At 40.5% G+C, this 23,830-nt stretch overlaps 1 protein-coding gene across 3 annotated transcripts in view; it reads right to left on the reverse strand.

Moving 5' to 3' along the window:
* The window catches only part of LOC138287664 (patatin-like phospholipase domain-containing protein 2), a 159,732-nt gene that overhangs the window by 28,167 nt on the left and 107,735 nt on the right, over positions 1–23,830 (reverse strand). For 2 of the 3 annotated variants that reach the window (XM_069228290.1, XM_069228289.1), the window contains exons 4-7: positions 22,769–22,978; positions 19,922–19,982; positions 15,228–15,449; positions 3,157–3,289 (exon numbers count right to left, since the gene is read on the reverse strand). In XM_069228290.1, coding sequence (XP_069084391.1) covers positions 3,157–3,289; positions 15,228–15,449; positions 19,922–19,982; positions 22,769–22,978 — 626 coding nt within the window. The remainder of the gene's footprint in view (positions 1–3,156; positions 3,290–15,227; positions 15,450–19,921; positions 19,983–22,768; positions 22,979–23,830) is intronic. The other variant, XM_069228291.1, reaches the window with a different exon arrangement.

Consider the following 23,830-nt stretch of genomic DNA (forward strand, 5'->3'; position numbering starts at 1 on the left):
AACGAGAATTTGCTGCTAGATTTTTGGAGAAGACACTTGACCTAATTGCTTTCAAAATGCTAAGGAATTTTTATGTTGAATCACAGAGAGCGCTTTGGACCGTGTTCATGTTTCATAGATGAGTGCATGCCAGGTGGGACCTAATATATTCTGATGTTGCTATGCTTGGTAGACAGAGTAGAGGTTGAAGCCGCCTGGCACCACTTGACAGTGTTGAATAGCTGCTGCTGGGGAAAAGCTTTCTAGACCAGTCTGACACATGTAAGGATAATCACAAGAGTAAGAACCTCTGATAAGTGGAGTCCATCACTAACTCCAACTCTGGATTAAGGCACTAGTGTTAGGATTATGACTCTCAAGATAGCTAGTAAGAGGAACTAACTTGGTGATCCTGAGTAATATGGGATACCTTGTGATGTCACCCAATTACAGTTGCTCTTGCTGTGAACTATAAATCTGTTTGTCAGGAGGCATCATTTCAGCTTTGAAGCTTAGCTGACATCAATGATGGTCTCTCGAGGTCAATGATGGTCAAATACCTTAGGTCACCCTCTTTATAGTGAGATTATCACCATCGTCACATCGAGATCAGAAAAAAACTTCCCCTTGCTGGCAAGGGATCAGTGGCATAAACAAGGTTGCACTGGGTGCTAAAGCAAGCATTGAAATTGAGCCTCTGCCCCAGTTAAGAAGAAAACAATTTATAATTGGGGTGCAGTGATCCCATCAAGCCTCTTGCCCTGGTGCCACAGCACTAATGACAGTTATGCCCCTGCATGAGGTAATGAGTGTAAGGAGAGACCCCGGCGGGTGTGAAACCTACATCCAAAAAAAGTATATTGGTGGGGAGCAGTTTCGCTCAGCTGGGCAAAGGACTGAGTGAAAATGTTTAGGTCAAAAAAGCCATAAAGTGGTAAACGCTGTGACATGCAGCTGGCTGTGAGGCATTATGGAGGTGCTCAGTCCGTGGGGGCCTCAATTTATCTTGCCACCAAGACTTTGGCTTTTTATGTGCTCAAGAGGTTTCACTCCCAATGTCCTCAATCACCGTCATCAGAAGTAATGAGAAATATATCTATTTCACATCCCAGTAAAAGCAGTTTTGAAACCAGAGTACTCGTTATGAAATACCGGAATCCTTCAAGAAAAAAGAATGGTTCCTACACCTCCTTTGGAACCCATCATGCTAAGCATCCTGGAACGCCTCAAAAACACTCCCCTCACACAAAAACCGGCGAGTTAAATTCAGTCAAAAGGAAGAAAGTGTTGGACAATACAAAACCAAGAAAGAAAGCAATCCTAAAGTAAGAGAAAAGTATAAAGGAAGAAGCAAATCTAGACTGTTGCCCTAACTTTCAGGTTTTGTTAATGGTATGCAACTATGCTATTAGATAACATCTCAGGGCACAGTGCTGTCCTGTATACATTGTGGCACTGCTTCCTTTTTACTTTGAAGTGCTATTTTTCAAATAAACTATTAATTTAATAAATGTGAAAGAACCTCAAACTGAAAAGAAAATTTCCAAGTGTCACATATCCACGCTCGCTGTAGAGTAAAAGGTTGCGAAATATTGCTGTGTGCTTTATTTGCCAACACAGGGAGCTGGTTCTCTACACGTGACACCCCAAATCCATAGAAGGTTAACTGATTAACTAAGATTGCATCTTTTTGACAAACATTGACCCTGTACAGCACTCCAATGCCTTATGGCTAGGTTTGTCCTACAGAAATACCACATGCTACAGTCTTGAAGAATATAAGCAATGTCTAACTGATTCATGGTCTAAGGTATTTGATATCAAACAGCATTCTCAAGTCATTTCGATCAAAGTAATGCTTTTACTTAAACTGCTTTAAAACAGCTGACCTGAGCAACAACATTTACTTCCATCACATCGCCAATACTTGAGAAAGATTATAGTAATTGAAATGAAAGTAAACTGGCTGACTGGTGTGAGCATGAGAAACTCTCAAAACACATGCTTGTTACCATCAGGGAGTGACTGCGCATTGTACTGTATGAATAAAATATAGAAATGTTTTTTCAGGAACTGCAGCACAAAGGCCAAGAAACAATCTACATGAAACAATAGTTAATAACAAAACGATTAAGTTGGTGTGCTCTTAGAAGAATGTGAAGTTGACGTTTGCAACCTAGAAACCAAGAGGAGGTAGCATTTATTCAGCAATTATTGTAGAAAAAGAAAAACAGATGGTGTCAGGATCCAAGAAGATATTTATTGGACTCTAGTGGAGAAGAATTCTGGCAAAGTAATGGACCAAGAAAGTGAGCAAGTAAAGGAGTGTACTTGGAAGACGAAAGTGATACACCAGACAACACTGAAGCAGTGAGGTCAAATGGAGAAGCGAATTAGAGAAAGGCCTGATACGAGTGTAGCGAGGACTGCTGACATTCTGGGTAGCAGGGCGCTCAAAAACTCGTTACACATGGCCCTTAAAATGACCCAGATGTTCACCACCCTCGGAGTTACCAGTGATGGGGATATGTAGAAGTGTGCACTGTAATAGTGTGGAAAATCTGGTCACTTAAAGTGGGACCCCAAGGGTCCCCTAAGAAATAAGGAATTCCTTAGTTCCCCTAGCCCTAGGGATTCCATCTAGATTCAGCAGAAAAAAATTGTTTGAAAATAAAAACATCTGTGGAAACCCAGTGCATCTCATATTTCCGATGGGGTTGGTTAAAAGCTCTTACCTGTCCCACTGGAATTAAGAAGCTACTCGTAATGAGGGCCTGAGCTATAAAACAGCCATCAACCAGGAACCACTGTAAGGATAATGTCATTTGCAGGTAAGGAGCTAATGTACACTTAGCAGCTTTCGACTTTAAACACCTACAACCCACAAATGGACTTGAGAATGAGAGGGAACTACAGGGCTCCAAAACTATGTTCCATGAGTTCACGAGAGAACATGCTCCAACTGAAATTTCGATTGACACATTCTCAAGAGAAAAATGAATTTAAGACTGAAGGAAGTGCATGCAAATGAATATAAATTATTAATAAACCAATGAATTGAGTTTTAACAAGGTAGAAATCGGTCTAAAAATGCGTTGTGTGTTAGCGTAAAGGGAACACGGTGGTAAAGCAGTAAATGATTGCATGCAGAAGTGGTACATTATTGGGCAAACTCACCTTAAGGCAACAGAATATGCAGATTCCACAGGAAGAGTGTAAGGCATGATCATATACGATGCCACGCGCATAGGCAGAAGGTTAGTGAGCTGAACATAGAGTCCACCCCGTTCCTCGCATGCTTCCTGTAAAGCTGAAACGTAAAAGAAAAATAGACTTTAGAGCAATTTACTCGTGCCAATAGTTTATTTTATATGTGTTTCAAATCCACCGTAGTGATTTGCCCAGCTCATAAACTTGCCAATTCCCTGTTCTGTTCAATTACATCTCTATATTTGTACTGTTGTTGCGGAATTCATTCATAACAAGCACTTTAAAGTACATACAATACTCACCTACCCTGCACCATCTCTGCAGTGTTATCTCGAGGTACGTTTAAAAATTGTGTGATTGCTAAGGGTCTACTGAAAATTTGCACAAAATGATCTATTCAAAGTTACGTTGTTGAAGAAAAACATGCTGTCCTCCAAAAAATGGCAGGCATATGCTTGCAATACATAAATACAGGGAGTGCAGAATTATTAGGCAAGTTGTATTTTTGAGGATTAATTTTATTATTGAACAACAACCATGTTCTCAATGAACCCAAAAAACTCATTAATATCAAAGCTGAATATTTTTGGAAGTAGTTTTTAGTTTGTTTTTAGTTTTAGCTATGTTAGGGGGATATCTGTGTGTGCAGGTGACTATTACTGTGCATAATTATTAGGCAACTCAACAAAAAAAAATATATACCCATTTCAATTATTTATTATTACCAGTGAAACCAATATAACATCTCAACATTCACAAATATACATTTCTGACATTCAAAAACAAAACAAAAAAAAATCAGTGACCAATATAGCCACCTTTCTTTGCAAGGACACTCAAAAGCCTGCCATCCATGGATTCTGTCAGTGTTTTGATCTGTTCACCATCAACATTGCGTGCAGCAGCAACCACAGCCTCCCAGACACTGTTCAGAGAGGTGTACTGTTTTCCCTCCTTGTAAATCTCACATTTGATGATGGACCACAGGTTCTCAATGGGGTTCAGATCAGGTGAACAAGGAGGCCATGTCATTAGATTTCCTTCTTTTATACCCTTTCTTGCCAGCCACGCTGTGGAGTACTTGGACGCGTGTGATGGAGCATTGTCCTGCATGAAAATCATGTTTTTCTTGAAGGATGCAGACTTCTTCCTGTACCACTGCTTGAAGAAGGTGTCTTCCAGGAACTGGCAGTAGGACTGGGAGTTGAGCTTGACTCCATCCTCAACCCGAAAAGGCCCCACAAGCTCATCTTTGATGATACCAGCCCAAACCAGTACTCCACCTCCACCTTGCTGGCGTCTGAGTCGGACTGGAGCTCTCTGCCCTTTACCAATCCAGCCACGGGCCCATCCATCTGGCCCATCAAGACTCACTCTCATTTCATCAGTCCATAAAACCTTAGAAAAATCAGTCTTGAGATATTTCTTGGCCCAGTCTTGACTTTTCAGCTTGTGTGTCTTGTTCAGTGGTGGTCGTCTTTCAGCCTTTCTTACCTTGGCCATGTCTCTGAGTATTGCACACCTTGTGCTTTTGGGCACTCCAGTGATGTTGCAGCTCTGAAATATGGCCAAACTGGTGGCAAGTGGCATCGTGGCAGCTGCACGCTTGACTTTTCTCAGTTCATGGGCAGTTATTTTGCGCCTTGGTTTTTCCACACGCTTCTTGCGACCCTGTTGACTATTTTGAATGAAACGCTTGATTGTTCGATGATCACGCTTAAGAAGCTTTGCAATTTTAAGAGTGCTGCATCCCTCTGCAAGATATCTCACTATTTTTGACTTTTCTGAGCCTGTCAAGTCCTTCTTTTGACCCATTTTGCCAAAGGAAAGGAAGTTGCCTAATAATTATGCACACCTGATATAGGGTGTTGATGTCATTAGACCACACCCCTTCTCATTACAGAGATGCACATCACCTAATATGCTTAATTGGTAGTAGGCTTTCGAGCCTATACAGCTTGGAGTAAGACAACATGCATAAAGAGGATGATGTGGTCAAAATACTAATTTGCCTAATAATTCTGCACTCCCTGTAAAATTAAACATACCAGCACGCAGCCGTATTACGATATTGTATATAGTGCATCATTGTTTTAAAGTTGCAACAAAGCTGGCACATTTAGAAGCAAAGTTTTAACCACTTTGAAGTTAAAATCGCTTTCCAAGATGGCAACCCACTAAACATTGCATTCCGTGGCTATCTTTGAATGCTGAAGTATAACATGTATCACTATTGTACTGATCCAAGGTGACCAACATGATGGTTGTAAATTAAGTTGAAAGAACCACGGCACATCCAAGCATTCCAAATGTAAGTCCTTTATTCTTCTTGGGTATTTAATGAAAACAGCAAACGTTGTACCAATCCATGTATATACAGCCGACATGTGTTTCGTCGTGAAAACGACTTTTTCAAGGCTGTGAAACAATATCCAAAACATATCATGGTCAGCCAATAGTTCCAATGTCTAGTGTACGATCTTTGCCATCACCCAAAAAATTGTACCCCTCCTTTTGTGTTAGGTGGGTTAGCAAATAACCGATTGGTGCTCGCCTAGATTGCTAGAGAAAGGAATACTAGGCATGCTGAATGGATATAGCCCATAGATAAGAATTTTATGGAGTGAGTCGTTGTGTCACCCAGTGTACAAGATTACAAAAATGCACATCAGTGACCCTAGTGGCGAACAAACGAGAGGAAGAGAGAAGATATCTATATAGAAGCAATAAAAGAACCACCAAGGATTATACTAAAGAATCATACCTCATTAAAGACTAAGTTATTTGATCTGTGTCACAATATGGTCGTCTTGTAATATTCGGTGTAGAAGTTGCTTATCACATGTGTGGATATATCAATATATATTTGACGGTACACCTTGGTAATGAATCAAGGTTTGTACCAGGACCATGATAAGTCCAACTGAGAAAAGAAAATAATCGAGAGAAAAGCTCAGTGCTTTATACTAGTAAGATGAATAATGAAAATAGTGACATCATATACAGTAACGATCTAGAGGTGAGTGATATGTCCTTCTATATCTAGAGAAAAGGTATGTGTGTTCATACTACAAAAACATCCATCTCCTGATATGGTGGTAAGAATAAAGTAGACAATATGCACTATTAGGATTCGATCTTCAAATGCAGCATAGCATATTGGTCCTATCTCCCTCCTAGAGAATATTCAAAACAAATTGCCAAAGTGGAGAAAAAATATATATAGAGCTTGAAATTAAATCACCCGCACATGGAGTGTCCACTATGTTGTTGCCACACAACTCTGACTAACAACGGTAAAGCCTTTAGAAAAAGATGTACACCGCATATTTATAAATGCGGTAAAATATGGAGGCATTGCGCTTAATGTGTATCCTCTTATTTTGTCTTGCTGTCTGCAATACAGTCAAATCGTAAAGATTCAAGGAGTTTGTGACTTCCCATATTCGAAGAAACAAACGGTAATGTTATTCACGAGTCATATCTATTTAGAGAAATGCCAAGAACGTGTGTTAAAAACGTGGAGAGAGGAAAAAAAGAGAAAAGCGAGCACAATACTGTGAGCATTCTTTTTCGTATTGTATTTAAGCAACTAGCATATCTTAAAGCCAAATATATTGGCCAGGGCGGCAGAGAAATAACGGTTGGTTTATCAAGACACGTGATGTCTAGCGTTAGTTAAACAATAGAGAATATTGTTAAAGATTTAGGTAAAGCGGACATGGATTCCTACCAGTCATGTGTTCGATCCCGTTTCTTGTTTGTAGTGGTCAGAAACGCTCGTGCTGGTTTGAACCAGTTTTATAGTTTCACGAGCGATGGAAATGGAAAAGGGACAAATAAATTACCGATCTTGGTGGCGGCCATCTTAGAATGGACATAAAGCACCATAGATAAATGGAAATCAATGGTAGTAAGTATCTCAATATAACAACTTACTAAAAGATGTGGAGTATAAATTGTGTAAAAAACGAACAGTGAGAGCGTGAAAAAGTAGAAATGAAGAGAGATACTGAATGGTGACCCACATGCTTATGTGTTGGGGAATATAAATCCTAGTCTGAGGGTAATTGTTGATGGCCAGAATGTAAACCCAGACATTGTTGCAATGTTATCCACATACAACATACTGTGTTACTCAATACTATGTACATATATTTATTAGCAATGCAAAATGTCGCAAATCATTATGAAGCATCCTCTTTGAAAATATCATATCTTAACTCCGCATATTTACTAACATAGTATTGCATATGTTGTTATTATGAAAACTATCAAGTAACAATTACAAAAAAACATGTAAATCTTTTTCCTTGTTTAGTCCCTCCTCCACTGCCCGCAGCTTAATTATCCATTTACTTTCCAGTTGTCTAAGTAATAGTGTTTTGTTGCCACCCCTTGCACAGCCACCTAGCGTGGCAATACCATGTGTTTTAATGTGATGTAAGTCCTGCTGTGTGTGTACAGAATTAAAATGTAGAGCAAACGGATAGTCTTTATTGTTGTTTTTGATTGCTCGAAAGTGTTCCTATAGCCTTTCCTTGTAGGGTCTGATGGTGCTCCCTACATATATATGATTACAAACGTATATCAGACAATACACCACATATTTGATGTTGCAGTTTATGAAATGTTTGATATGATGCGTAACACCCGTATTGTAACAAAATGTTTTAATTTTATCAATAGTGTATTGACAAATGATACATTGGCCACATTTGTAGAAACCAAGAGGTGGTTTAGGAATCCAGTCATTGTTAGTGCGACCAGGTAAGAAGCTATGACACAACTGATCTCTTAGTGTGCGTCTCCGACTGTATATGACATTGGGTCTATCACTGAGACCACTTTTCAAGGTGTTGTCAGCCAATAATAGTGGCCAGTTCCTTTTTAGAATTTTGAACACGTCTGAACTGATAGTGCTGTAGGGGGTAATTAAACTCAGTGCCTTATTCTCTTTGGTTAGTTTCTTAGGTCTTGCATTGGTTAAGAGTGTAGTTCTATCTATAGTGCGAATTCTTCTATCTGTTTTGTCCCATCGCTTTTCCGAATAGCCCCTGTTTAGAAATCGCTGTTTTAGTAAGTCAAGTTGGTTGGTAAATTCATGTTCATCATAGCAATTGCGTCTTATCCTTATTGCTTCCCCAAAGGGGTTGGCTCTTATTTGGGAAGGCGGATGGGCACTAGAGGCATGTAGAATGGAATTGGTCACTGTGGGTTTTCTAAACAGTTTACTGCAAAGGATGTCCTTCTGTACATAGATAGAAAGATCTAGAAAGTCTATACTAAGTCTGTAACAATGTCTGGGTTTACGTTCTGGCCATCAACAATTACCCTCAGACTAGGATTTATATTCCCCAACACATAAGCATGTGGGTCACAATTCAGCATCTCTCTTCATTTCTACTTTTTCACGCTCTCACTGTTCGTTTTTTACACAATTTATACGCCACATCTTTTAGTAAGTTGTTATATTGAGATACTTACTACCATTGATTTCCATTTATCTATGGTGCTTTATGTCCATTCTAAGATGGCCGCCACCAAGATCGGTAATTTATTTGTGCCTTTTCCATTTCCATCACTCGTGAAACTATAAAACTGGTTCAAACCAGCACGAGCGTTTCTGACCACTACAAACAAGAAACGGGATCGAACACACGACTGGTAGGAATCCATGTCCGCTTTACCTAAATCTTTAACAATATTCTCTATTGTTTAACTAACGTTAGACATTACGTGTCTTGATAAACCAACCGTTATTCCTCTGCCGCCCTGGCCAATATATTTGGCTTTAAGATATGCTAGTTGCTTGAATACAATACGAAAAAGAATGCTCACAGTATTGTGCTCGTTTCTCTTTTTTTCTCTCTCCACGTTTTCAACACACGTTCTTGGCATTTCTCTAAATAGATATGACTCGTGAATAACATTACCGTTTGTTTCTTCGAATATGGGAAGTCACAAACTCCTTGAATCTTTACGATTTGACTGTATTGCAGACAGCAAGACAAAATAAGAGGATACACATTAAGCTCAATGCCTCCATATTTTACCGCATTTATAAATATGCAGTGTACATCTTTTTCTAAAGGCTTTACCGTTGTTAGTCAGAGTTATGTGGCAACAACATAATGGACACTCCATGTGCGGGTGATTTAATTTCAAGCTCTATATATTTTTTTTCTCCACTTTGGCAATTTGTTTTGAATATTCCCTAGGAGGGAGATAGGACCAATATGCTAGGCTGCATTTGAAGATCGAATCCTAATAGTGCATATTGTCTACTTTATTCTTACCACCATATCAGGAGATGGATGTTTTTGTAGTATGAACACACATACCTTTTCTCTAGATATAGAAGGACATATCACTCACCTCTAGATCGGTACTGTATATGATGTCACTATTTTCATTACTCATCTTACTAGTATAAGGCACTGAGCTTTTCTCTCGATGATATTATTTTCTCAGTTGGACTTATCATGGTCCTGGTACAAACCTTGATTCATTACCAAGGTGTACCGTCAAATATATATTGATATATCCACACATGTGATAAGCAACTTCTACACCGAATATTACAAGACGACCATATTGTGACACAGATCAAATAACTTACAGTCTTTAATGAGGTATGATTCTTTAGTATAATCCTTGGTGGTTCTTTTATTGCTTCTATATAGATATCTTCTCTCTTCCTCTCGTTTGTTCGCCACTAGGGTCATGGATATGCATTTTTGTAATCTTGTAAACTTGGTGACACAACGATTCACTCCATAAAATTCTTATCTATGGGCTATATCCATTCAGCATGCCTAGTATTCCTTTCTAGCACCGATCGGTTATTTGCTAACCCACCTAACACAAAAGGAGGGGTACAATTTTTTTGGTGATGGCAAAGATTGTACACTAGACATTGGAACTATTGGCTGACCATGATATGTTTTGGATATTGTTTCACAGCCTTGAAAAAGTCGTTTTCACGACGAAACACGTGTCGGCTGAATATACATGGATTGGTACAACGTTTGCTGTTTTCATTGAATACCCAAGAAGAATAAAGGACTTACATTTGGAATGCTTGGATGTGCCGTGGTTCTTTCAACTTAATTCACTCATTGTGGACCTTAGGGATCACAATCTACACACCTTGTGGCTGGGTGTGGAGCCACTCTGGCACTCCGTATATTATATATGTCTAACTGTCAATAATATGTACTTTTTTGGATTTTAATACCAGCAAAGAAGAAACTTTTTTGGAAGTGCGCACCATCTTAGTACACAGCCACTGGCTATCTCTATGATGGTTGTAAATATTGAAACTGTAAAAAAAAAAAAAATGGGAAGGGGGATTTATAAAAGGAAAAAAAAAAAAAAAGAAAACTAAAGCACTGTCACCACCTCATACACGTTTGGTAGCTTGACACAGTCAGGCTTAACTTACAGGCAATGTGTAAAAAATGTAGGCACCACGTCAAACAGTAATAAAGTTAAAGCAACAGAAGAAAAACATTACACCAATTTAGAAAAATAGTGTAAAATGTAATAAATAAATCAAAACTTAAACAACAAAAATCCATCAGCAGAATGAGATATATGAAAGTTTAAAGATATCAGTGAATACAGCACCAACTGTGTTTATTTGGTCGCACCAGATCAGGACAAAGTCACAAGTTCAGGCCCACCGCAACGGACCGCAGGCTGGCTACAGGATCCACTTAGCTCTGCTGAACACAGTACCATAATCCTGGTTGTGAAGTGATGAAAAGTCCCGCATTGAGGATGCATTGCATTGCACAGCATAGGAGATGCAAAGTCCGGGCGAGGAGATGCGTCACGCAGTGGCAGTTCTGATTGGCTGCTCTCGGCAATACAGAATGCTTCGGTTGAGGAAGTCTGAGCAGCAGAGGGGATGTGTTGGTTCCGAGGGCAATGTGTCTGGAGGCACAGGCAATGTGCCGGTTCTGTTCTGTGGCAGCTGCACTGTGCTGAAGATGCATCAGTTCTGGTGATTTCACAGATGGGCTAGCACAGCATCTTCAGGCCCACTTCCAAGGATCAATGGCAGGGATGGCACCACTTGGGACAGCAGGACTCACATATGGCATAGTCCAGATGCTAGGATCAAGGTTGTTGGAAGCCTGCTCTGTCCCTGAGGCTTCTGATCTGGAGGCCAGCTAACTAGCCCTTGGAGTCACTCTGGGGTCCTGGGTTTAGAATTGCAGGTCCATCCTTCTCTCCAGGCAAGAGACCAGTAGGGCAGCAGTCCTTCTAAGAGACAGTCCATGAGAGTGGCAGTCCTTTCAGCAGCCCTTCTTCCTGGTAGAGTCCGAAGGTCCAGAGGTGTACTGAGGAGTTGGGTCTAAGGGTCCAATATTTATACCTGGTGCCCACTTTGAAGTAGAGGAAGTTGCTAGAGGCTTCCGCCCCTCTCGAGGTGTCTGACATTCCCTTTCTTACAGTACTGGCCCCAGTTTGTCTGCGGTCACAAAAGACCAGTGTCAAAATATTTGTGAGAGGGCTCACTCAGGGTGATGTGCAAGTGTGGTAGGCGACAGCTCCTCCCCCTCGTTATCTCAGAGTGGCCCATCTTGCCAACTCCTAGCTTTCCTTTGTCTCACTGTCTGGAAGCAATACACAAAGACCAACTGCCATATGTACCTAGTCATGTGACCCGGGATAAGGCTAGAGGCACCAAATGGTTAGGGCAAGAAAATGTCAGCTTTCTAAACGTGGCATTTTCAGAATTGTGACTAGAAATTAGACTTTTCCTTTAAAGAGGGCTTTACAATTCTTTAGACGCCAAACTCAACATGTCTACCTGCTCCCAATTGAAACTCAACACAATAAATGTGATAAAATAACCCGGTGTTATCTAATGGGAGAGGCAGGCTTTGCAGTAGTGAAAATCGAATTTAGGAGTTTTTCACTACCAGAACATGTAAAACATTAAAGTACATGACCAACTTTTTAAATATACTGCACCCTGCCATCTGAGCTGTGTACTGCCTACCCTAGAGATGACCTTTTTTTTTGTTAGAGAGGTTTTTCGCCTGGCAAGAGGTTTACCTTGCCAGTTCGAACTGGCAGTTTAACACTGCACACACAGGCTGCAATGGCTGGCCTGGGGAAGGTTTAAAGGGTTACATAAGTGGGTGGCGCGATCAGTGCTGCAAGCCCATTAGTAGAATTTAATTTACAGGTCCTGTGTACATGAAGTACCACTTTACAAGGGACATGCAAGTAAATTAAAAAGGCTAATTGGGGACAAGCCAATTCTACCATGTTTTAATTAAAGAGCACATGCACTTTAGCACTGGTTAGCAGTGGTAATGTGTGGATAGTCCTAAAAGCAAAAACTGGTTCAGAAAACAAAGGATTAAGGCAAAAATGTTTGAGGTTGACCTGCATAAAGGGCCAAGTCCAACAGCTTAAAGAGTGCTTTAGGGTGGGAAGCGTGTACTTCGATAAGCATGGTATTCACACAGTGCACAGGCTGGTGCTTAGCCACCAGGGCATACAGCAGCAGAGATAAGGGGCAACCCTGTTGTGTGCCTCTGCTGATGTCAATTGGTTCAGTTATCACTCTGTTAACTCCAATGCGCGCACACGGGTCTCTTTATATAATACCCCAACAAGTCTCAGGAAGACCTCTCCCACTCGGACGCGGCGTAATACCAGTTCTAACACTAAGAACAGGTCAAACACAAAAACCTAATTTCTTAGCCAAATCAGAAAAGGTCATATCTTGTCGCTGGAAACTATATCTGGAACTGGGAAAATAAAATCAGCTGTTGAGGCGATTGACCTTGAATTACAAAATAGAGGCCATGTTCAGTTGGTACTTTATTTTTACTTCTTGGGAAAGGCACAGAAAACATACTAATAAATTAATCTCGGCAGAAATATATAAAGATGTTAAATTGAAATTTTCTTTTTGACAGCACCTGTCTACGTCGCCAGATTTACTTCGATTAACAAAGCACGTGGTAATGGAACTAGGCAATAGAGCAGTATAAAATCTTGGCCTAGGCCTGTAATACCATGGATCCTTGAACTACGACATGGATCTATCGTGGGTTGCAAGACCTATAGCTGCAGATTCGCCTGCTTATGTCATGCTCAGTTTTGTATACAACTGGAGACAAATGGTTGTAATATAAAAATTATAAACATGCTGATTATTCATTTTGTGGCAGCCCAAATTAAGGCTTGAATCACGTTTTCCTTGTTTGTGACTGTTAAACCTTCAATTGAAACATTTAGGTCTAATGTTTTCATCAAGGAATGTTAATTCAATTTTTGACATATTGGCACTATTGTATTTTCTGGACACTGTAGATGTTTTCAATGTGCTAAGTTTCTATGGAATTCTTTTACCTAATTGAATTGATTCATGGCACCACTATGAAAATGTACGAAAATCCTGATTTTATTATCTTAGAGGAACATGACATGCTTTGGAAGGGCCCAGCAATCAGCTCCCAATTCTTCTTGGGTTTATCAAACTGCTTTTATTTGGCAGAGCCAAGGTAGACAGAAGGTGAACAAAATCCTCCTCGCTGCCTTCCGAGGCTCCAGTGAAAGGGAAATGGGAGGAAGGCTTGCTGTGTACCCTCATCTACAGCCTCTAACGTTTGCACTCCTCTGCGCAATTCACACAGGGTGTGGAGAGGCAGGGTAGTTGGAAATGTAGGGGATGTGGATGCGGACACTGGAAAGTTCATAGCAGCCTGCTCATAGCACTGTTAATGGCCCGCTGTTCCTCCACTGTCTTCAGTGGAGCAGTCAACATTCCAATGTTTAATTTAACAGCCCATAGCTAGGGACCGATTTTTGTTCATATTTGTAAAAATCACTTGTGCTTTAAATTATCATTTTTTACTATAACCGTCTAAAACTTTTATGATCTAGGTTATGCTAGGTCTGTGCTATACAAGAAAAAAAGCATCTAACTATAACACCATCATAGTTTTAGATTTCACAGATTCTAAAGAGGGGTGGCCCCATCTATAGAAATAACCTTGCAAGAGATTCTCGCAGTTTTTAAATATGAGACTATCACTAGGGCACATCTCATTAAAATCAAACCCTAGGTACCCTGCAGAAAACAGAAGCAAAGAAGCAATACCTTTGTCTAAATGGATAATGTGTTGTGGAATCCTTTCTTTCAAGGATGTAAGCTCTCACTCACCAGGTGGTGGCATGTTTCACTATAGGGCTCTTCCCCACGCCAATAACAAATGTAACTGGAGCATGCAACAGCCCTGAATAGCAGGGGAGCTCTTATGAGTGTTAAAAATGGAGACTGAGGATGTGGTGGTGTGGTGGGGTTGGGTTACCAACAAAGCTGGTGAAGGGGGAAGATGTTCTCTAACACCTGTAATACAGAGAGAAAATGGTTCAAAATACCTTACGGTGGACCAGCCACTCTTTGTACACGTCCCTCTGTGGTACTGGTAAAGCTGGAGTGGTGGGGGTTAAGGAACTGATTTAACCCCAGATGATCGCCAACATGTTTCACCTTCTAACCTGCCCTGCTAAGAGGTACTGTGGGCTTTCTTCAGGACCGGCAGGGTAGAGATAAAGTAAAAAACCTTATACTTGAGGCAAAGGATCCTTAGTCACATCTGTTTACTGTCATTAGTGACTAAGATTCTAGCTTTACTTAAGTTGGCTTCCACACGTAGAACCAATATACAGGGCTGGATTTTGCCCTTGGACACACTTTGTTCGATACAGTTGTAAGACGCCGTAGGAACCGTACCAACAGAAGAAGGTCCGCAGACAACAGCCATGAGCTTAGGAGTGAATCATATGTGCTTACATGCAGAGGGAAATGTTCCCTTACTGCTTACAATACTGAGAGAAATTATAGCAACATGGATTCAGATAACACTGTTTTCCATAAGGCAGCCCAGAAAAAGGGCTTCTAGATCCAATTCCCTTCACTTGTTGGTTGTATGTTGATTTGTACACCAAAGCAAAATGATCTTCTCAAAATATTAGGCAAAAGAAGAGCAGTATAATTGTACCTTTGCATAGTCTTGGAGGTAGCTTCTCGACTATTCTTTTATCCAAAGGCCACCGTGTGTTTACAATTTGTTCTTTGAGTGCTTTCATCTTCTTTTCATTGTCCTCTTTGGCTGTGCACCGAGTAAGAGTATTCTTATATTCACCAGCTGTGCAGCATTTTAGGACTGTTTCTGATTCTGTTAAGTACAAATCAACTGAAGGATCGGCCAGACTCAATAAATCTATAAGAAAAATATAACTGTTAACCTTTGCTTCAGAATCCAACAATGCAAAATGTCCTTGAAGTGGCAACCACCTAAACCCCTGTCAAGCATCCATGAACATAAAAATCAGAGCAGGGGTTCTCGAACCTTTCGGTAGAAACTCCAGTGCCAATAAGTTTGCTTTGATTGGGTCGCCTGGTGATTGCAGATGAATCAAGTATACTTATTATTTATAAATTACTAATGTTGCAGGACCTAGAATGTTGACCCTGGTTGCAACATATACGTGGGAAACAAAAAAACATAAGGAAGGTAATGTTTGAAAAGCAGAAGTCGGTACTCTGAGCCACATTTCATTTTGTTGACTCACTGTACTACTATACACAGTGGCCAACCATATCTTTATCCTGTACCGCTTCAGCAGGCACAGTCCAAACCAAACTGATGCAATACAAGACTGGTTTTAGCCTTGCTGGGCCTCATTAGTAAGGACAGATTGAGCCCATGATCAGGGAGCTATGGAATCAACATCCAGCATATCTATTGCACTTAGAATAAAGGTGCACCCTTCTGGTGAGGCACAGACAAGTGTCTCATTGAAAAATAAAACTACGATGAATGGAATGCGTGAATTAATACCGGTCACTGGTAATTATCCTGAGACACACTCCAGTTCATCTTTTTTCTGTAGACCGAATGTTCACTAGCAGTTGAGCTGGACTGTTCCTACTGAAGCAGGATCAAAGATGATTTGCAGATGGTTGGACCCTGTTTGTAATGACCTCGTGTGCAAAACCCCAAAATGCTGGCCTGCAAAAACATCCATATTAATTTACCAGTGACTAAGACGAATTCAAGCATTCCACCAACACGTTTGTTTTCCTAATGGAAAAATGTGTCACAACAATGTAAGTAAGAGAACTCGCCAATTAAGTAAAGATGGCAAACCAGTACATATACAGTGGCAAACCTACAAATGAAGCACAGAAAACTCACTTTTAATGCAACTTATTTTTGCTCATGCCATGCCAGGGCTGATATAATAAGCACTTCATCTGCAGAATGACATCATTCCACCCAATCCCCATTTGAAATCATCCAGTTGACTATGAAACTGCACCCCTCAAAGACATCTTTCCGAACTCCACTGGTGACTTGTCTTACTAGATCTGGAGTGTACAAGGGCTGAATCTGCTACAGGAAGAACACTGATGATGGAAGGGCTGATCCATCTGCACTGCACCTTACAAGTGTAGTTAGCATTCAAAACCCGGGATAAAAATCAACTCACCAAAGACTATGTGCCAGATTTAAGATCACACAATATAAACATTCTAATTTCCCTTGGGAGAATATATAAAATCTGAAGGCATTCATGTTAAAACATTTCCCTACTGCGTGTGGGGGCCATGGAACATTTTGTATATAAATATATTTCACAGATGATGGAGAGACCAGCATGTCCAACGCACAGAAGCAAACTATTGGGATGATCAAACTGAAAGTTTTCCGAATTATTACAAATGCTTAAAAACACCCCCAAAAGTACATTACAGCACCCTTGACCCAGATTGCTGCTTAATATGCCTGAACATCTGTGGAACAATGTAGTCTGAGTGGTTTAGAACATTAGAAGAGCTAAAAAAAAAAAATTAAAAAAAAAGCACTGTTTACAGATCCCATGATACGTAGCACTGCAACTCAGTCCGTTATCTCAGTGTTCGACTTTGTGTTTTTTTTTTTTTTTTTTTAAAGAAGATTTGCTGACAAACTTATTTTCATTTTACATATTTTGACATCTAACGGCCCTAGAAGTCTTTTCAGGTGTTTTTCACATTTTAATCCTGTTTATTTCTAGCACCGTGCCTTCACTATTTATGAAACGTGCTTCCTGTGGGAGGAAAGAAACTGCATTTACATCTTCACCAGTTGTATGTGGTCTGCCTACCAGCTTCTCATTCTCCTACAGAGTGTGAATGTTCTAAAATGTCAAAAAAGACATTAAAGGACAGATAACTCACCAGTGCAAGAGAAGCTGCAAGATCCCATGACAAAATAAAAGAAAAATAGTAACATGGTCAAAGAACAGAAGACTAATTCCACTGCAACTGAACATGCCATCCACGACACCTTAATGGAAGATCCAAGTAAAGAAGAAAAAGGTATCTATCGACACTAATGGCTTTGACAATAACAAATGATATGGTGTCGACTTGTAGTAGAGGACAGCTCCTCTCTCGTCACAGAAACATGGTAGTCCATGTCAGACACATTTTCTATGTTGAAGCACTCTCAGATGACATCTCCACCAAACTCGACACTGTGGCACCTTTCAACGTCACGTCATTTAGTGTAGGAACATCTCTCGAACTTGCATAGATTCAAACATTTTTCAGATGCTGTGCATGCACTCAAGAGAAGGTCAGACTGTCTCCATCACATGACCAGTCTCCAGATCGTCTAAGAACTTCTCTCCCGCTGCAGCTGCCTTCGCAGCCTCTTCTACTTCCTCCTTGTAAAACAAAGCATACACTAGTGGCCGGACACACATCTATGTTTCCCACAAGATGGAGAATATTTGCTCCTCTGCAGCACCAGCTCAACTAATCCAATCTACAGTTCCATCTCTCACTTTCAGGGAAAGATATAAAGTATTACTGTGTCCCTGGATTATTCTAATCTTTAGGACTACCAATAAAGATCCTATAATGCAGAAGCATAGCCTCACTGTAAGCGAGATGCTTGAACTGTTATAGCCATCTGCACTGCCGACATCCTCCAGTGTTGGATGCAGAATGCCCGGGAAAGCAATATCCTTTCTTACCCTACACACTCTTGAGTTGTGCTGAAATTTGAATATCTATAAATCACTGTAACAATTTTTTTTTAACGAGACGCTAGAGCATGCACTAATAAAAAATGTATTAATTTTAAGACTATTAATTTATTTCCTAGAAATTGTTCGCACAGAAAAATAATTTAAAAGCACCTCAGAATTGAAGGGCTTTATACGGGTGTATGACCGAACCATGCATGGCTTAACAACGTGGTCAGAACCATGACCGCGTCTTTACCAATGAGTTTCGTTGTAAAAAAACAGGATTAGCAAAGGTATGTGTGTTAACACCATGTGTAGTTGTGTGGTACAATCCCCCCCGGCCCTAAACCCTAAAACCTACCCTGTCCTAAAAATCTACCCCACCCTCTCCTCAAAATTACCCCAACCCACTGCCCTAAAACCAAACCTGCCCTGTCCTAAAAACTACCCTGACTCCCCACCCTAAACTCTGAAAGCTACCCTGCCGTACAAGCTACTTTGCCCTAAAAACTACCTCGACCACCCACCACCGCCCTAAACTCTAAAACCTACCCTGTCCTAAAAATGACCCCACCCTGTCCTAAAAACTACCCTGACACCCGCCTTAAACCCTAAAACCTACCCTGTCCTATAAACTACTCTAAAAACGAATGAGACACTCACCCTAAACCCTAAAAACCTACTGTCCTAAAAACTACCCCGAACCACTGCCCCCGACCTGAACCCTGAAACCTACCCCACCCTGTCCTAAAAACTACCTCGACCACCCCACCCCCCACTAAACTCTAAAACCTACCCTATCCTAAAAACGACCCCACCCTGTCCTTAAAACTACTCCGACCCTCTGCCCTAAACCCTAACACCTACCCTGAAAACTACCCTGACCCCCACCCTAAATTCTAAAACCTACCCCACCCTGTCCTAAAACCTACCCTGCCTTGTACTAAAAACTACCCAACCCCCCCACCCTGAAACCCAAAAGCTACCAGACCCTGTCCTAAAAACTACCCTCGTAACCCCCACCCTGAACCCACAAACCTACCTCTCCCTTAAAAATCCCCCCACCTGCCCCACCCCCACTCACCCGGCCACCAAGTTACTCTCCCAGCTGTTCCTGCTGGGCGCCTAAACCACGCATATGCATGATGTCTTAACCATGCGTTGGCGTGGTTCAGGCATACGTCATAACTCTTGCGTGGCTACGCTACGTGTTGCTCTGGCCACGTAGAAAAGGCTGTTTCCCGCTTTATACATATAACTTTAGTCACATTTAATCAATGTTCATTTACAGTACCCTTATTAAGATTCAAGATACCCTTTTGTATTGTTTATTCCCCCAAACCTTGACAAGACTGCATTTTACTATAATAAGCACAAGAAAAATGACAAAAGTCTTGATTTTAGTGACAGGACAGTCTCTAGAAAGCGCACACTACTCGCGTTTCAGCAGACCCAGAGCATGATTTACCTTGCGGGGGCGATCCCTCACTTTACTTCATCGTCCTTTACTGATGAAAAACTAAGGAAGTAGCATGGACCTACTGCAGCACATGGTACAAAGCATCTCTCTCACTCCAGACTGAGGTACTTACGTCTTTGCTTCTGACGCTATAGACTATGCACAACTGATAGTTACATTACCAGAAGGATGAAGTAAATGAAATGAACGTACTGTTTTCTTTCAGGAATCTAAGTGTGTCATTGTATCCCTGCTGGCACATCTCTCCAAGCACCTGCGGACACAGTTATGTCAGTTAACCATGAATTGCAGAAAGCAATCACAAATAAAAGAACACAAAAATAAGCCAAACTGGTTCAACACTGCTGTAGTCTGTACTTTATTTTTTAAATGGATGACTATCCGTAATCTGATGGGCTGTGCGCTTCTGATGTGTTAAAGGGGCACTCTACATTATTTAAACACCCTGTGTTAAATAGCAATTTGAGCATGATCAATAATAGTTTTGCGTTTTTAAATGCAACTTCAAGGCACCAAAAGCTAATAAATAGCGAGTATGCGCCCATATTTGCTCTGCAGATCCTGTTACCAGGTGCCACGAGTGACAGTGTGTCTGCCTGCTTTTATCCTGTCGGGATCACATAAGACAGGCGATACCGGGGGGCTGGTACTCAGTCTGAACTAGACTGCCCCTTAAAAGTATTGCTCACAGTGCCGCACTTCAAAGGAGGGCTCCTTTTCTAATGGCTTTCTCATGGTATTTCCTAGCAGAATGTGCACTTGTAAAGTCAAGTGCCTCATTTCTGAGTATAATGAAACTGATTTCCGATCAGGAATCCTGAAGTCTCTTCCCATGGCTTAAAAACAACTACAATTAGGATTATTTCATCTCTGCTCCCATTACATGATTTTCCAAGATTCCTCACTTAATGTGGTTCTTGCTAACATATGCAAAGGAAGCGATAGAAAGGATTGTGCGAGGTTAGTCTTGTCAAATACTTATTAAAGATGGGGAACAGCCAATCGCAAGTGCCTGAGTCCAAAGAGGGACTGGTGCCAGGCATCAATGTTTGACCAAGGGCAGCTATCATGAAATCAATCTTGATCTATGAATGAGACACTGATTCTGACAATCAGCAGTTTATCAATGAGCAAAAGAGTCTGGAGTCTGATCGCTATCCTAACGTGAGCAGAGAGATGAACTTGCTCTTTTAAATGCATTGGTCTGATTCACAGACAAATCATTTCTCAGAAAGACAATATCATGCAGGATTTAACAGTCAGTAACATCACATTAATGAGCATGTACTGTTTGAACTTTTCAATAGGTCTGTGACATCTCTTACAATTTAAAGACATAATTGTGAATGAAAATCACTAAAGCCAACAAAATTTGCCAACAAATGTTTCTCAGAGTGACGTGTCTGGCTCAATGAGGATTTGCATAATTTTACCAAAATTAGCACTCAAACTATTTTAGAATTTCGCCTTCAGAAGGTTATTTTAGCAATATTTGCGCTCGTTGTTGGTCACTTGTTAAAAAAAAAAAAATCCCCTCGGCCACTTGGCACGTGAATTGGCTTGTGTCTCGTTTAGGGACAAAGTAACATTGTGGGCAATGGAAACCTATTTCTCTCTTTAGTCTTATTTAATGATCAAGAGAACTCTTTAAACATTACCTAGAGAATGTGTGATTAATGTGATGAGTACATGTCATTGAGTCTCTACAGCAGTGGTGCTTACACTGGGCTCCAAGATGCCTACTCAAAAGGATTCGTAACTATTCCGCAGATTAATAAATAATTTATAATATATATGAAAAAGCAAAATATAAAAGTGAACTTTTACAATGCTGTGTAAACTTGGAGTGTGACAATGGAGACCAAAAATGAAGTTGGTACATCAAGTACAGCAAACTGAATCCACTACGGACCGTTAGTTTCCTTAATTGACTCACTAGTATGCGCACAGAGCATAGCGCACATTAGGAGCAAAAAAGATGCTAGTCTAGATTGTTAGCTCTGTCTTTTAGAAATAAAAATACATTTTGAAAATAACTTATCCATTAAAATGTAAACGTTAACTTTTAAATATTTGTATATATATATATATATATATATATATATATATACACATTGCTTGCAAATCAAATAATGTATTTCATAAATATTTCTTTTTGCAGAGGGTCCACAGAAGTCAAAAGGTTAAGAACCGCTGCATGAGGGTATCAAACCTCTCAAACACACTAAAAGCCACAGACGTCCATCTTTACAGTTTGTGGAGTTTGGAAGGAAGCTGGCAATCACAGACTAACAAACCGATCCATCATATTGATCCAACGGGTGATTGGATATAATACTAAATACATCTTACAAATGGAACAAATCACCTCTAATTCTTGTAAGATGACTGATTTGTCTTTTGTCATTAGCTCCCAAAACACAAACTATTCTACCTATTCCTGTTACGTCATCTTGCTACAAGATGGACATTCATGCCTCTCTGATTATTTGGATTGGGGACTCTCCACTTGATCCCAGCAAATTATGGAATGCTTGCCTTTCTTAAACATTCAGAGGGGTACGGTCACTTCAATTCGAAGGTATTAGGGACCCCGTACCAAAGATTCTATGTATATCTTATCATTCTCTTACAAACAGAGCTGTATTCAAACCAACAATGGTGACAGCTGTGTTAACATCATATTGTATACTGGTCACCCTCCACCAAGACAGAAGCAAAGACTGACGGAATGCACCAATGAGGAAGCTGTCTGCACTTACTCCAAAGGTAACAGAAGTCCTACCCCACAAGAAAGGAAAGTTCTTGCAGATAGAGCAAACTGAGAACTCTGGAGGGGTGGGAGGTTTCACTGCATCAATGAGACAGCCCGTTTTCTATTATGGGCGCCTGTAATGCAAATTAGTTGCCAATATCGGTAGTATCTTGGTGCAGGAACAAACTGAACTGCCCAGCGTTCTAGACTGGCACCTTCCCATACCCAACCCAAAGCAGCTAGATAAGCCATTAGGTAAGAGACTCCAGTCCGCTATTCTGTACCTTTGGTTCTGGTGGGAAAAGTGCCCGAGTGAGACGATAAAGATTCGCCAGGCTGAACTGGATGCTGGTGTTCTTCACTCGTAGCTCGTGGAAGTTGGTTGAATTGTCCCTGGGACAGATGTCGCTTTCCCCTGAGAAAGGAGAGATTGTAATGGTGTTCTTTAACTCATACTGAGGTAAGTTGTTGCTGATTCCACCATCAACGTAACGCTGCAGAACAAAATCGGTAAAAAAAAGCTTAGGATATGAGTTTATTGAAGGCTTACTAAAAATACAATCAAATCAATACAAACTCAACAAAAGCACATGCCTTCATATCCAAATCTATACACCCCTGGGTCACAAAACAGAAGCTATCAAATGTTAGTCACGTGTTATGCTTTAGAGCAAAATGTCATAATTGTACACACAGTACACATAATGTGAACCCTCTTAGTACACTAAAGAAGCAAAGGTATTCATATTTTATGCCCTTCAAAAGCTGCAGTAAGCACTTTGCAGATGCAGGATGAAGACACTTAGGTCAATTACTAGAGGCCCCTCAGTTTAGAGACAATTGCTTGTACATAAGCCGTTAGATTCCCAAACTTATTATTTTTTTATTTTTTAAAGAATACTGCCACCTCAGGGCACGCGTTAATGTGTATGCACTGCAGAGGTTAAATGTGGTAGGAGTGGTAGGTATGGACGGTATGATAGATTAGGTATGTAGTCATGGAAGGTTGTTCCGTTATAGCGGGTTGAGTAGGTTAAGTATGGGGCAATGGTAGGTATGGCAGACTGTTTGCTATGTATGATAGTTATGTTAGATATGGTAGGTAGGTAGGTACGTCAGGTAAGCAGCTATGGTGAGTATGTAGGTTAGGTGTATGTTAGGTTCAGCATGGTATAGAGGTTAGATATCAGTGTGGGTATGGTAAGGAGGTATAAATGGAGCAGTAAGTTAGTTATGGTTAGGGTAAGTAATGTATTAATGGTAGATAGGCATGGTAATAGGTTAGGTACGGTAGGTAGGAATGATACGTTAGGTAAGTTTTCCACACATTACATGTTTATGCTATT

Source organism: Pleurodeles waltl, chromosome 4_1, assembly GCF_031143425.1.
Source record: "Pleurodeles waltl isolate 20211129_DDA chromosome 4_1, aPleWal1.hap1.20221129, whole genome shotgun sequence".
NCBI classification, from domain to species: Eukaryota; Metazoa; Chordata; class Amphibia; order Caudata; family Salamandridae; genus Pleurodeles; species Pleurodeles waltl.